This window comes from Peromyscus leucopus, chromosome 1 (assembly GCF_004664715.2).
Source record: "Peromyscus leucopus breed LL Stock chromosome 1, UCI_PerLeu_2.1, whole genome shotgun sequence".
NCBI classification, from domain to species: Eukaryota; Metazoa; Chordata; class Mammalia; order Rodentia; family Cricetidae; genus Peromyscus; species Peromyscus leucopus.
In genome coordinates, this window is record NC_051063.1 from 18884174 (window position 1) to 18899594 (window position 15421).

General features: G+C 45.1%; 1 protein-coding gene across 3 annotated transcripts in view; it reads left to right on the forward strand.

Annotated features, from left to right (window-relative positions):
- Dock8 (dedicator of cytokinesis 8) overlaps window positions 1-15421 on the forward strand; it is a 201826-nt gene that overhangs the window by 96336 nt on the left and 90069 nt on the right. For all 3 annotated transcript variants that reach the window (XM_028894144.2, XM_037205379.1, XM_037205382.1), the window contains 5 exons: window positions 162-242; window positions 1290-1449; window positions 3172-3308; window positions 4205-4298; window positions 5623-5785. In XM_028894144.2, coding sequence (XP_028749977.1) covers window positions 162-242; window positions 1290-1449; window positions 3172-3308; window positions 4205-4298; window positions 5623-5785 — 635 coding nt within the window. The remainder of the gene's footprint in view (window positions 1-161; window positions 243-1289; window positions 1450-3171; window positions 3309-4204; window positions 4299-5622; window positions 5786-15421) is intronic.

A 15421-nucleotide genomic window follows, 5' to 3' on the forward strand; every position in this document is an offset into this window, starting at 1 on the left:
CCACCACCCGACTCAACACTATATTTTTAAATCAGAGAACATATGTAATGAACACCCTGTGTCATTAAATATTGTCATTAAACATGCTTTTCATGGTTACATAGATCCCATTATATGAGTATAATTCACTCATTTTGTTTTAATATTATTTTTGTTGGTAGATCGAAAAGGTCCTTCAGCAGGGAGAGATTGCAGACTGCGCAGAACCCTACATGGTCATCAAAGAAAGCGATGGTGGAAAGGTAAGGCCGTCTAAGTACTGGTGACATCTTAGGATGAACAAATTTCCAAAAATGTCCCACAAAATAGTTAATGGTGGTAGACTGTTATATTTCCTATTTGAAACACCAGTAAATTGTGTTTGCATGAAAGAGGAAAGAGAAACCAGTTACTGACCTGGCAGTAGTTTTTTTTTAAAGAAATACAGGATTGAACACACTAATGATATCACATGCCAGCACAAACTCTGGCTCAGACCAGCTATACCTGTTGCCTTGGTTCTGAGGCTCTGACTTCGCACAGATTGGGAACACTGCCAAGACCCCCCATCAGGAGAGGGCAAGAGTTCTCTCTCAGCGGCACAGGGTATTGTCTTGTGCAGATTAGCAGCTGGGGCCCAGCTGCAGCTTCTGCTCACCATAAATTAGGATGACGAGCACACAATAGGTCATAAAGCCTCGAATAAGATTTTCCCCTGTACCAATTTGCAGAAGTTCCCAGGGCGGTTTTTAAAATGTGGCCTTTTTGGAACCAGTCTTGTAAACATTAAATAAAATTGATTGAACTAAATACAGATATTTGTGTTTTCAAATCTGTGAGTATGAATTTAGGAAGAACAATAGTGACATTGTTAGGAATCTTTAGGGATCTTTTTGGAATTGCAAGGCAACTTTTGTGAAGCAGATTCTCTGGGGACCTTGACAGATGACATACTAACATTTCTTTCCCGAGTTTTTCTCAGGAGAACCCAAGTCATCTAGGTAAATGAAGGGTCTGCATGTTGGCGGGTGTAACAAGCCTAGGGCATGTCCTCATCGCAGAAAATGTCGTCTGCTAATTGACTGATGTCCTTTTAAAACTCCCTTCCTTCTGTAACCTTTGCTTCCTTATCAGCTGGATTTTCAGCCTAAGCTGTTGCTTTCCTGTTGACTCCCCACCACCCCCACCCTTGTCCCCATTGTCCCCTCACCACACTCCCATCATTGTACCCTTGCTGTCCCCATGCCCAGCTGTTGACTTGGTGCTGATGTGTTCTTTGTTTCATCTCGTCTCCTACCTTCTTCCTCCAGAGTAAAGAAAAGGTTGAAAAACTAAAACTTCAAGCCGAATCCTTCTGTCAACGTTTGGGGAAATACCGGATGCCCTTCGCCTGGGCCCCCATTAGCTTAGCAAGCTTCTTCAGCGTTTCCACCCTTGAAAGGGAGAGCGCTGACGTGGAGCCTGTGCTTGGTAAGATCTCCATCTGCCATGGGAAGCAGAGCACGCCCACCCCCCCCCCCTCTGCCAGCTTTGTGGTTATCTGCTCATTCGTGAGGACTTGGGAGAACAAAGTGTGGAGATAGGAGAGAGGAAGATCAGAATTAGAAGACTGAGCGGCATGGGTTTGATCAGTGGCCCCCTAATCAATTACCATGAGTATTTATGGAGCCTTAAATATACTTTTATATTAAGAACTTTGGATGGGGTTTTAAGGCTTTAAAAAGTTCATTTTCAGTAGCCAGCCCACCTCAGAAATTAAAATGCTTGAAAATAAGCAAGGACCAGTGGCGTTAAACAGAGACCCCGTGGCTGGCTCCCACGTAGAAGTATGGGCACTGTTCAGAGCTCGGAAAAGCAACACTCAGATTTCTCAGTACCGTTTCTGGGCTCCTAAAGTCTAATGTGCCAAGTACAAGAGAGTAAGTACCAAAAGTAACCAGTAGTTACTGCTCTTACTTATTCCAGGCTTCCCTTTTAATCCCCTCTCCATAAATGTGAACCAGTTATTTCTGCAGTTTAAGGGTGGAACTGTCCAAGAGATTTTCATTTTCCAGTAGACCCATGCCCAGTACTTGTGGTGGAGTTTCTGTTTCCTAAACACCTCTGTGTTCAGCAAATATTTGAGTCTACCTTTGGATGTTTCCTACATTCCTTGGCTCTGCCTCTTCTGAAATGTTGCCCTTTGCAGGGCATGGAGGCCAGGGTGATCGTTACTGTTGCCACTGTCCCGGGGTTACTGTTACATAGTCACCAGTCAGAGCTCCTGAATTCTTTCCAATTGTCAGTAAACTTCCCCCCTTCTGACCTTCACCTCCAGTCTTTCTAAGGTGGCTGTTCCATTTATTGATTTATTTGAAAATGTGGGGAGCTCAGGGGCATGGCATGCCCAAGTAATTCCGGCAGAGGGCTTGCCAAGATGTTAGTTGGGTCTAAGTCAGGGGCAGTTTAACTTGAGCGCTGAGGCGGATTTCCTAACCAGAGACCCAGTGCGTTACTGGGGTGTAGGTAGCCTGTGGTAGCTCTCATTCGGCATCAGTGTGAAAATTAGGCATGAGAGAACGTTAAAGAGTTGCGCATTCCAGGCAATGGACTATTTACAACTGAAACCCTAGACTTTACAAAATAAAAGATACAAGGTTTCAAGCTGGTTCTTCAAAAGAAACAAGAAATGAGGAAGCAGTAGTTTGAGAGCCTCTGCCCTGTCTAGTTTCCATTGGAAAGAACATCCAAGGCGCTTCTGTTACACCGATCCACACTAGAACGGAGGCAAATGAGATCCAGAATGTACACAAGCTGGTTTGAGTCCTCAGGGCCTTCATGGGTGTGTGTGTGTATGTGTGTGTGTGTGTGTGTGTGTGTGTGTGTGTGTGTGTGTGTCCGTGTCCTCCCAGGGGAATGCAAGAGTAAAAGCTAGGCAAACACTGGGCTGACTCAACAGCCTCGCAGCAGACCCTGTACTGGTTGAGTTCCAGACTCTTGCGGAGTGACATCTGGCCATCACTGTTCTCCAGCAGGAAAGACTTACAGCCACTAGGGTCCTCTCTCCTCTAGTAAGAGTGTTAAGGACTTTAGGAGGGAGATTAAGAAAGGCTGAGTCCTGTGTAGGTAACATTGAATCCATGAGGATGGCTGGGTTCAGCAATAACTGGTGTGTGTTCCAACATGTTAGAATGACGGTTGTTCTCCTTAAAGGAAGAAACTCTGTGGGTGAGCGGAGAAGTTTGTCCCAATCCAGGAGGCCTTCTGAGCGATCCCTCTCCTTGGAGGAAAATGGAGTTGGATCCAACCTCAAAGCCACCACCCTGGCCACCAACATCTTCTTCAAGCAGGTATTTGTGTTCCAGTGCAGCTGAATTTGTCTTGTGTTAGCGAGGATGTTAGCGTCCAAAGGAGTAGAGTAATGGGTGACTAGAGAAGTTAATTAGTGTCCTCTGCTCAGCTGGGTTGTTGCAGGGATTAGAGGACATGCAGATGTGCCCCTGGCCAGGCATCTGTCCCATGGTGGGCATGTAGAGGGTGGACCTTACGCCTGCCTTCCTTATTCAAGACAAAGACAAAGACAATACTATCAGAAGAAAAGATGCTTTTCCCATCTTCGTATCTCTGAAGAAGAAAGCTCGTTCAGCATTGTTTCAGGAACCAAAAGGAGTTTCAGTTGGTTGACATTATGAGGCAGATGTCCTTGGTTCCTCAAGGTTAGACCGCTGCCTAGGAAAGCATTGGCAGCGCTGCCTCCAGCCATGCTGATGGAGGTTGGCTGTGAAGAACACTGACTGGGCGGTGGTGCTTGATGAGTGACCAGCCATGCTGATGGAGGGTGTGGCTGGGGGGTGGGAGGGACCAGCATGCTGATGGAGGTTGGCTGTGAAGGACACTGACTGGGTGGTGGTGCTTGATGAGTGACTTCAGGGTTGCCTGTCACATTAAAGTCTACGAAAGACTTGTTAGAATAAAACAGATGAGGCAGGTATGGTGGCACTCAGGAGACAGACAGGAGAGTCAAGAGTTGGAGGTCAGCTTCAGCTACCTAGTGGGACCATCTCTCAGGAAAGAGAAAGGAAAGAAGGAAGGAGAGAGGAGGGAAGGGGAAAATAAAGAAATAGAGAAAGAATAAACAAAATAATAACTTTGAAATTGACTTTCAGTTGGGGGGGATCTTAGAAACAGATGGTCCCAAGTCCAGGAGTCAGCAGCCTCCCCGCTAACCCTGAGCCTCTCTTGGCAGGAGGGAGATCGCCTTAGTGATGAAGACTTGTTCAAGTTTTTAGCTGACTACAAGAGATCTTCGTCCTTACAACGAAGAGTCAAATCCATCCCAGGTGTGCATGGCTTCTCTGGAGCCTCTTCATCCTGTTGCTATGATAAAACACTGATGGAAGATATCAGAGGAGGAGAGGGCTTGTTTGGCTTACCCTTCCACGGTGTGGTCCATCATTGAGGGAAGCCAGGATAGGAACTCAAGAGGATCCTGCTGTCTGGAACTGAAGTAGAGACCATGGGAGAATGCTGCTTACTGGCTTGCTTCCATGATCACATTCAACTGCCTTTCTTCTCCTGCCTAGGCCCAGCTGCCTCGAGGTGTTACCACCCTCAAAAATAAAAAAATAAACAAAATAAAACCTGACAGGTATGGACATAGGCCAGTCTGATCCTGGCAATTCTTCAGTTGAGGTTCCTACTCCCCAGGTGATTCTAGGTCTGTGTCAAGTTGTCAACAGCAACAACTATGACACTCTTGAACTGTGCCCAAACCATTTGTGATTGACATTTCTTGTTTAATACTTTAATTTTATATAACTGCCAAGGGCGATATAGATTTTTACATTTGAATTTAAGAATTGAAATTGCTCTGCATTTTTGACAAATCTATTAATGTTTTCTCATTCATAAATGATTATTCTACAAACAGTATGCTTTAGATTACTCTCAGGTAATCTGATAATAATTGTTTGAACAGATCACCAGCCCTTTATCACACAAAATATTATATGGAAGTCTAGTATTTAAAGAGAGAGCTATAAGATACTTCCTTATCTTCATGCAACAACCCATTTGCTATTCCTATAGCATCCTTGGATGCCCGAGAACTCAACCCAAAGCCCAACAATTTTATTACTGCCAATGCCAGGAAGTTTGAGGGGTTTTGTTTGTTTTTTAACATGTATAACTGTGGTGTAGTAAATCTGGACCTTCTAGGCCAGTGGTTCTCAACCTTCCTAATGCTGCAGCCACTTAACAACAGTTCTTCATGCTGTGCTGACCCCCAGCCATACAATTATTTCATTACTACTTCATAACTGTAATTTTGCCACTGTTATGAATTGTCATGTAAATAGCTGATGTGCAGGCTATCTGATATGTGACCCCCTAAAAGGGTTGCACCCCACAGGTTGGGAACCAAGGTCTAGTCCATTTCTACTCATTTTGTAGCTCCTTACTCTGTTTAATAAAATGTTAATCTCACATTTTAGCATGACAGGCTTTCCCCCGAGGGATATCTAAGAACCCCAAAACACGTACACTGCCACAGCTTACCCTTATTCTCCTGAAGGAAACCCAGCACAGGAATCCTGGGTTCCTTCTTGGTATGATAGGTTTACTAAAGAACCGCCCTCCCTCTTTCCCCCCCATGACTTGCTCTAGGCTCACTTAGGCTGGAGATATCGCCAGCCCCTGATGTGATGAGCTGCTGCCTGACCCCTGAGATGCTGCCGGTCAAACCCTTTCCTGAAAACCGGACACGTCCACACAAGGAGGTCCTGGAATTTCCGATACGGGAAGTGTACGTCCCTCACACTGTGTACAGGTGAGAAATGTGAACTCTTGTTTGGATAATACACTCCTCCAAATCCGGCCTCTTCCTACTTCCTGGGTTTGAGTGGAAACTAATTGTGATGCCTTGGAACTACAGAGAACTGTGAGTTCAATTCTTAGAGATGTTTCGTCTGATTCTGTGCAACAAGAACACATTTTTTTTCAGTTATAATTGCAATAGGTTTTACTGGATGTCTTCTCACTAGAAATGGACAAAAGAAAATGAACCTATCACTTTGACTTCCTTCAATGCAGAAGGACTTTAAGGAAAAGAGGAACATGACTAAAATATCATAGTTGTCTAAGGTTCCACACAGGCATGGTGCCACATGCCTAATCCCAGTACTTAGTACAGAAGCTGAGGCAGGAGGATTGCAATTGGAGGCCAGCTTCAGCTTCATGATGAGCCCCAGGCCAGTCTAGATTGCAGGCAAAACAATACCAAACCCAACCCAGGTTTTCAGCTGAAAACTCAGCTCGTCCAGGAAACTTATTTCAGTGAGAAGTAGTCCCCAGATGCTGTCAGTAATTTAGCATGTAGTTGTTAAGCTAATACAATAGAGGAAATAAATTTTTCATGTCAATTTAAGTGTAAGTGGCATGACTACCATGCTGGATGGCAAAGAGTGAGATACCACAGGACTAACAGCAAGGTTGCTCCTGCACCTGACCCTTCTGGGTATTTGAAGGGGCATTTGACAGCACACATCCATCCAAAGCATTGCTGCTGGTGTGATCTTGTTTGTTGTGAGATGCTTTTTTGCTTTTGAAATGTGGGGAGAATGCTGTCTTAGTCATCTTTTCTCCACCATCTGTCAATGACGTTTTGTGGGGCTTGCACTTTCCTATAAAATACCCAGTCGAGTCTTACTGGTCTCACGAAGTCGCCCTTATCCCGTGTCCAGTCCCTCTGCCTTGCTGTCTGTGGTGCTTTCTATCTTTGTTGCTGAGACTGAACACCAGACAAGAACAACTTAAGGAAGGAGGTGGGGTCTCTGTTGATTCACAGTTTGAGGGGAAGGCATGATGGCGTGTGGCTCAGTGGTGGAAGGGTGGACATCTGGGCCTCCGCAGCACCTCCTCTCATCATGGCCGAGTGGAAAGCAGACAGGGAGTTCAGGCTGGCCCCCAGTGACCTGCTTCCTCTGGAGATGTTCCATCCCCTAAAGACCATAAAGCCTTCCAAAACAGCACCACTTGCTGGGGACCTTGAGTTCACACCCGTGAGCTTGTGAGGGACATTTCACATTCAAACCACAGTCCTGCTCAGCAACTACTATCATGAGCTTATGTTTGCCCTCCCTTCATGTGTCTGGTTCTGCATGCACACACACACACACACACACACACACACACACACACACACACACACACACACTGTGCATATTGATGCTGTCATGTTTATTTGGGCCTCACAGTCTGTGTATTAAGCACTTTGGTTTTCTTCACTCAACAGTGTTTTTCTTTTCTCTTTTGAGTATTATTGTGCACTCATACGTTTTATTCACTTGATTCACTATGCTCAACTGCTCATCTTTCTTTCTGAGTTAGTCATGTTGTCATGAGTTGAGCCAGTAGGAACTTAGGAACAACTTGTATTTTTTAAGTATCAGTATTGATTTCTGTGGAGCCATGTTGGTTTTTTGTTGTTGTTGTTGTTGTTGTTGTTGTTTACTATTCCTTTGTCTAAAGAGGCCATATTTTATTTATCCAATTCACTATCTGTTTTTCTTTACTTGCTTTTTGTTAAGTGTGTGTGTGTGTGTGTGTGTGTGTGTGTGTGTGTGTGTGTAGTCCAGAGGTCAATTTCAGGAGCTACCCACTTTATTTATTGGAACAAGGTCTCTCCCTGGGACCTGTGCTCACAAATTAGTCTAGATTGTCTGCTCAGTGTTTCTCCTGTTTCTGCCTTCCCAGTGTTGGGATTATAAACTCATGACGCCCGCCATGCTGGGATTTTTGCATGGTGGGAGAGGGGTGTCAAGCCAGGTCTTCATGCCTGCATGGCAATCACTTAGCCTATGAACTGTCTCCCCAGCCTGACAGTTGTGGTTTTCTTTTTAAGTTAATTTATTTAGTTTAGCATATGGATGTCTTCTTCTTACATGTATGTCTGTGCACCACATGCATGTCTGGTGCCCACGAAGGCCAGAAGAGGGCAGGTTCCCCAGCCTTAGAATGACAGAGGGTGGGGACTGCCATGCAGTCGCTGGGAATTGAACCTGCGTTGTCTGGAAGAGCAGCCAGTGCCCTTAACTGCTGAGCCGACGCTCTAGCCTCAACATTAGTGTTTTCTACTAGTCCTGCAAAGTGGCAGATGGTGTCTTGTTCCTCTGTGAATGCGTGAGAAAGTTTCCCCAGGGAATATGCCTAAAAGTGAAATGACTGGGTTACAGGTGATGTTTGTTCTTTGGTGCATTCATATCATTACTTTCTGCCCCAAAATTGAATAATTATCTCTTCTCCTAGCAGTGCACGAGAACTCCTGTCTCTCCGGTTCCTACCCACTCTTTCCTATGTGACATGCAAGGGGCTCAGAGCCCACCTGTCCCCACCACACATGCTTCTTACGGGTTGACTACCATGAGGCCTGGAAAGAACAGGTGACTAGTGCCCTAGGTAAAAAGTTACCATGAGAAACACACTCAGGTGCCACATAATAAGAAATGGAGCTCTTCCTTCTGGTGTTTGTGAGACACACAGGTCCCCCAACTTCATCCTTCCTGAAGCAACTCCTCATTTTCTTAAACACCGAATCAGCCTTAAGTCTCTCTCCTCAAAGAGCTAAGCATTTATAGACAGTACATTCAGTTCCCCACTCCCTGGAGGAAGATGAAGGCATGACCATGTTTGCTTACAGATGCTGTGTCTCCATCTTTGTGGAAACCTTATCCTGTAATTGGAAGAGGAAGCTTGTGGCAAGGGAATAAACTCACACCAAGGGATTTCTGTAGCTACCCAACTGCCCCTCAGTATCTAATCAGCCGCAGGAGTCATTTACTGCAGATGTTATCCCTCAATCACTTCAGTGCAGGGTTTGGAATGCAGCTGTGCACTGAGCTGTTCAGAATATGGGAGTGAGAACAAGTCTCGGCAGATCATCTGCACCCAGCATGGTGTCCTGAGAAACAGACCTGCAGATGCAGAGCTGATCTTCTTTGGTTGGGCCTGGCGCCATAGGATGGTCAAGGCCATGCCTCTAGAACCAGGTCTTCACTCTTAGAAGTGATGGAAGGCACTTCTTTCCAGTTCGGTGAAGGAGGGACCTGGTTTTAGCTCCAAGCTGTTGTGTCTCAACAGTGTGTGTATGGAAAGAGAGTTGTAACAAACTTGGCCCAGTATCTTGCTACATGAAAACTATAAGGAATTTAGAAAGCATGTTGTTTAAACTTCTTATGGTGTTAAATTTAATGTTTCCTCTCTGGTCCTCATGTGCTGAGAGCTTACATCTGATCCACAAACATGAGGAAGAGAATGCTAACTGTAAAATGGCATGGGCTTTTGAAACCTCAAAGCCCACTCCCAGTGACATGCCTCCTCCAACAAGACCACACCTCCTAATCCTTCCCAAACAATTCTACCATGTGCAAACCAAATGTGCAAACATATGAGCTTAGGGGAGACATTCTCATTTAAGCCACTACACAATCCAAGGAAATGAAATACGTGAAAATGGACACCAAAGAGCAGCATATCAATTCAAGGATAAATCTTTTGACACTTAATCTCATGAATGTGATATAAGGCTTAATTTATAAATACTTTATAAAGCTGTAACCTACAGAGAATAAGCGCACCTGGTATGCCAAATAGTGAATGCTGCCATTGACAAAGCTAGAAATTTAGCGTCAGATTGGTCCCTTTCACCAGCCTACAGTACGTAGGGCCTTGCGATGAAGGGAGCTACCACAGATGTCAACCCTCAGCCTCGCCTCCCTCCACCTCCTGGGGAACTCCTTCGTTGGCTGTGCCTTCCGTCAACTCATTGTGGATTACTAGGGCCCATTCCGGTTGCATCCTGTGTGGATGCTGCCCCAGGTACCTCTGCCATAGTCAGGTTGCTATAAAGAAAGGACAAGGCCCATCCTAACAGAACTGCTCAGACTTCCCAAGCCTCAGGCATTCATAAAATGAACACTTGCTCAGAGAGTTGAAATCATTTTACCGATTGATTCCCCAAAATGACTGGGTCTCCCACATCACCCTGGCCTTCCGAAACCACATCCAACTTGCTCAGTACTGGCAGAAAGGATGGATTTAACCCCCCAGTACCAATGCCCAACCTCTGTGGAGGGATTGAGCTAGACAGGTGTCCTTTGAGACTGACCCAGGCAAGCAGCTCTGAGAAGTCACCGAGAGAATTACAGCAGTTTCAAAAGTGGGAAACTAAAGTTGACAAAAAAAGATTGTCCAAGTCTGAGCTTGCATTCCTATTTCTATGGCCACGATTTTTTTTTCTTTTATTTAAAGACTTGCTGTTTGCCTAGGAATACATTGGAATCGACCCCTAGCCAATCTTCCTGATGCCCAACAGCTGGCAATAGAGGTGCCAGCTGCCTTGTGGTGGGAGCAGAATAAAAGCAGTGAGTTGGGGCCCAGTCCCAGCAAGGCCTTCAAGGGCATCTTATCCAGTAGCTGCCATGGGGGTGTGTGCAGAGATCACAGGCGAAGCGTTTGTAATGAGCTTGTTAACTCCGTGCCGACCTTTTAACTAGTGATTACATTAAAGAAAGCCACATAAAGTGCATTTTCATCTCTCGGCCCAGCCTCTGAATTCTTGTTTATCTAATTATTGGACTGCTTTGGAGGACGGTGCTTGCTGAGAACAAGGCTATCAGTCGGAACACAGTTTCTTTGATGGATAATTAGCTGTTTCCAGGCCTCCTCCTATTCAGCTGAGTGTTCTCAGACCAGAAAGTCTGATCTGGCCTAACAAGGCGTGCCTTGCATGCCCCTGTGAAGTCTTAATGGGTACCGACGTGAGGGTTGTAGCATATTGGAGAAGAGAAAGACTCAGAATGGATATAGAGCTGATTCCAAGAGATAGTCCGGGAGCTAGGGTTTAGTCAGTAGGATTCTTAGGAAAGAAATGAGCCCAAAGTACTCTGGAAGGAATTGGGACATAGGACATGTCCTTAAATGGGACTTGATTGTTTTCAGTGAAATAGATTCCCAGTTTAAACCCAGTTATCATTATTTCTAGAGTGAATCTCCTCGGTGCTGAGTGGGGGAGTGTGGACATGACACACAGTGTCCAGTCTCACTCTGGAGGGCCCTACTCAGGAGCCCCAGGAGCTGTCCTTTGTTAAAAAATGGTTTTACCCTCTGTATCTACCCTCAGTTAGGTTCTCCATTATACATAGTCATCCAAAGGTCTGCCGTGACGTAGAGAGGCATGCCCCTTCATCCTCTTGATTTGGGAAGCAGGCTCAGTGTGCACCTTGACTTGCAGTCAGGTGGCGTTTGTCAGAGAACAAGTATTTGGATGTCAAGAGGCTCTAACCCAGCGGCTCACCTCTCACATGAGGACCACGGTCTTCATGCTGTGATGCCTCCCACCTGCCCGTGTGCTCACCCCGGCACAATTCCAGAGTAATCTTGGTAGTTTATAAACAGTTTGGACCTTGTCTATTTATATCTCCTTAAAAAGAATGCCTTACAAAGACACCTTCCATTCTTCACTGTTCATGAGTTGTCTGAGTTTTCCTTATGAAGGAATAGGTAACTTCTCCCAAGGTTCCAAATATTAAAGATGCTGAAGACAGAGTGAAAATTCTCCCTGCCACTCCTGACTTCCAGCCACTGAGTTCCCCTCTTTGGAAACAGCTGATTTATGTATGTGAAACGACCCACTTATAAAAGCTTCTGTTCCACAAACTAGTGTTTGCTGTGCCTGCTAAAACCAAGGAGCAGGCTTCTAAATATATATATTTACCAAAGAAACCATAGTGAACAAAACAGATAGAAAGAGTATATACCTGAGGCCTATTTTGGACCACTGGAGGCAGCCATTTTCTTATGCTTCCTTGCAGATGTGAGCTGCATGTATATGCATTTTTCCAGTCACACATTAAAGAGCATAATCCTCACCCACCCCCACCCCCACTCCTCCTGAGCAGCCTGGTGTGGAGAGCACTTTTTATGAATGCACAGAATCTCTTGATTTTTCAGAGCTGCGCTCAATCTCATTATGTTTGTTCTCTGACTTAGTTAATCTTGTGCTGATGAGCCTTTTGCTCATGTTATGTTATAATGGGATAGCTTAACATTACAACCCTTCATGCATGTCTAGTCATTGGACGCTTTCCTGCTTTTCATCCTTTGAAGAAGTGTTTAAAGAGCTCTGCCTTAAGAGAAAAAGCCCAAGTATTTGTTTTACTAGTCTTAGCAAGCAGTGACTAGAACTTCACTAACAACCATTTACCTCGGATGAGCAGCGGGTAAAATCAAGCCATTTGAAATAGCCAAGGAATGGAAACAGAATGACTTCTGACTCTAGAACCAACTCCGGCTTAGTTGTAAATCAGGCATACAGAGCCCACATCCTGGTGTATTGCTCCCAAACTCAACAATCTTCTCTTTTCTAAGAATGGAAAAAATTCAGGAGAGAGCCAATGGCCTCCTTACAGCCTTGTATGTTATTTCTTTCCTAAGCTTTGGTTTTAGTACACCACTTGAGGGCACAATACACTCACTTCTGGACTCAGGCAAGTCCTGCCTGTTTCATCAGATGGACTATTCTGTGACAGGGATCACACATTTTATCTTTCATAAATGCAAGACCAAGAAAAAGTGAGCACTATCCCAGGGCCCCAAGAGATGGATGTTATTTTTTGCAAAGGGTTTTATTCTCACCCCCAGCTCTGCCTTCTTCCAGCATTTAACACTTTGCTCCCCACTTTGGAAAGTGTCGTGGGAAGGGGTCAAGGCATGCATCATCCGATGACACACAGAGTGAAGTCTCCCTTGGGGCGCGGTGCAAACTTACGCTTCTACGAATTCTGCCTGGTATAGGAAACTGGACCGGTGTGAGGATTGTGTGGCCTGTGGAGGGGAGGCAGTGAAGAGTGCGGTGTGAAGAGGTGCTGTGTGCACAGTCGTTGGCTCTACAGCTCACGGCTCCCAGCATTCTCCTTATTTTATGCTCCTCTGAATCTGCCATGCTTGGGAGTTACTGCTCCCATATGACTGCTCTAACCAAAAGTCTGGCTATTTAATGGTGATGAATGCTACTTTTAACCCCCATGGGTTCTACTTCTAGACTTCCACAAGAGGCTCACAACGGCACCCTCTTTTCATATAACTTAAGGTCAAGGCTGCCTGGGGTAGAAGGTATGGAGAAGTGATTAAATGAAGGCAAATCCAGGCTTGTAGCTCACTGTGGTGACTGGTTTGTCTAGACTAGAGGGAGCACCCTCAAATCCAGGAGGCCCTCTTTCTTTGGTTTCTGTATTTTGTTGGCTTTCATCATGGTTGTTGTTTCCGGACAGGGTCTCACCAGTCTGTTCAGGCTGGCTCCAGACTTCTGGGCTCAAGTGAGCCTCCTGCCTCTGCTTCCCCAGTAAATGGAGTTATAGTATGCGCTGGTTTTCGGCAGGGCTAATTCTCCTCTGATGGATTAGCCTTCCGGACTCTTCTCTCTCGCTTCTTTTGCTGATATGGGAGGGAAGGAACCTTCTGTCTTTAAGTGTTCTCATCCTTAGTTAACAACTTTCCCATCTACTTTCCTGAGGTCCCCAGCAATCAGCATCCATCCACTCTCCTCTGGAGAGCAGAGATGGTTAACAGCTCTCCATTAGTGGATACCCTGGGGTTTCAAGCCTCAGACAGCCTGCCCTTGGCTCCTCACAGCAGGAATCAGGGCAAAATGTGAGCTGTTGTGTCATGGTTTTCTGAGGGGAAGAGCGGGATGGGGGTGGGAGGGGCGGATAAATACCACAAGTGGAAGAACCGCATAAACAGAACCACAGGAGGGGCAGGCCTGAGTTTTGACAGTGTAGTAAGATAATGTCTTTTTAGTTTTAGTTTTGTTTTATTTTTGGTGCTGGAGAGGAAAGCCAGCGCCTGATGCTGCTGAGCATACACTCTACCACTAAGCTACAGTCCCAGTCCCAGTGTAAGAAACCATAGCTAATTGATTAGATGGATCTTTTTAAGTTAAAAAAAAAATCATTTTCCCACTAGCTTAAAATACCATTGAGATTATAAAACTACAAGAAATGAGCCAATCTTACCTTAGAAATTTTCAAAATATGGGTTCAGATCTATGCAACTATTCATGGGAATATAAATAGTATGGTTTAATAAGGACAAAATCAGAGGCCCTCTCCACTTAGTGACTCATTGAGTTCTAGAGGATTTCCACACTGAGGCTAATAATTATGTTTAGTTGTGAGAAAATCCCAAGGCACATTTCTCATCTTTTCTTCAAACTTCAAACCTAAGCCTGGGCTGAGGAGTGTGAGGGTGTGGCGGAGCTGGAAAGGCAGCTCAGTTTGAGACCTGCTGTCAAACCTGAGGCCCTGAATTCAAATCCCAGTACCTGTGCCAAAAGCCAGGCATGCCTGTATATACAACTGTAACCCCAGGATGGGGTGGGGGTCAGGGGAGAGACAGGAGGTGCTGTCTTAAAGGAGTAAGGTGGAAAGGACATCCGCATTCTCCTCTGACCTCAACATATATGCATACAACACAACACACACACACACACACACACACACACACACACAAAACAGCAACAAAGTTGAGCTGACCTTTCCTTTTGTGTCCTGTGAAAGCAGTCCCCTATCAACTCATGAGATTTCAGTTTTCTGAAGTTCCTGAAATCAGTTCACACATGGGAGATGGATCAGCAACAGTTGCTATAAGCTCTTCTTCCTCCTCATCCTCTTCCTATTAGTGTATACTTGTTGTATACTAGTAACCAGTTTCACAATGCCATCTTTTCAAGTGTATCATAACCACGTTCACTTCCCATTGCCTTTTCCTGATCCTCCCCTTCCTCTTCCCAAATAGTAGTTTCCCTTCCATTCTCTCTCTCTCTCTCTCTCTCTCTCTCTCTCTCTCTCTCTCTCTCTCTCTCTCTCTGTGTGTGTGTGTGTGTGTGTGTGTGTGTGTGTGTTCATTCCACAAGAGAACAACATGAAATATTTTTTTTAAAGATTTATTTATTTATTATATATACAGTGTTCTGTCTGCACACACCCCTGCAGGCCAGAAGAGGGCACCAGATCTCACTACAGATGGTTGTGAGCCACCATGTGGTTGCTGAGAATTGAACTCAAAGACCTTTGGAAGAACAAGCAGTACTCTTAACCTCTGAGCCATCTCATCTCTCCAGCCCCACAACATGAAATATTTATGCTTCTGTATCTGGCTTACTTCACTTAACAGAAGGAGCTCCAATTCCACATCATAAGCTCCATGATGAGTAGCTGTTAGTTGGGAGGGACGTGAAACAGGCTCTGTGCTTAGCTATTCCTGCCTGAATTCTGAATCTTCCCCTCACATATCAGGGCCTCCTTTTCATTTTTGTCTCTCACTAAAGTCCTTTATGAGTTTGTACTTGACCTAACATAAAACACTGTAAACAAAAATAAGCACTCGCAGTGACATGAGCTTGTGCTCA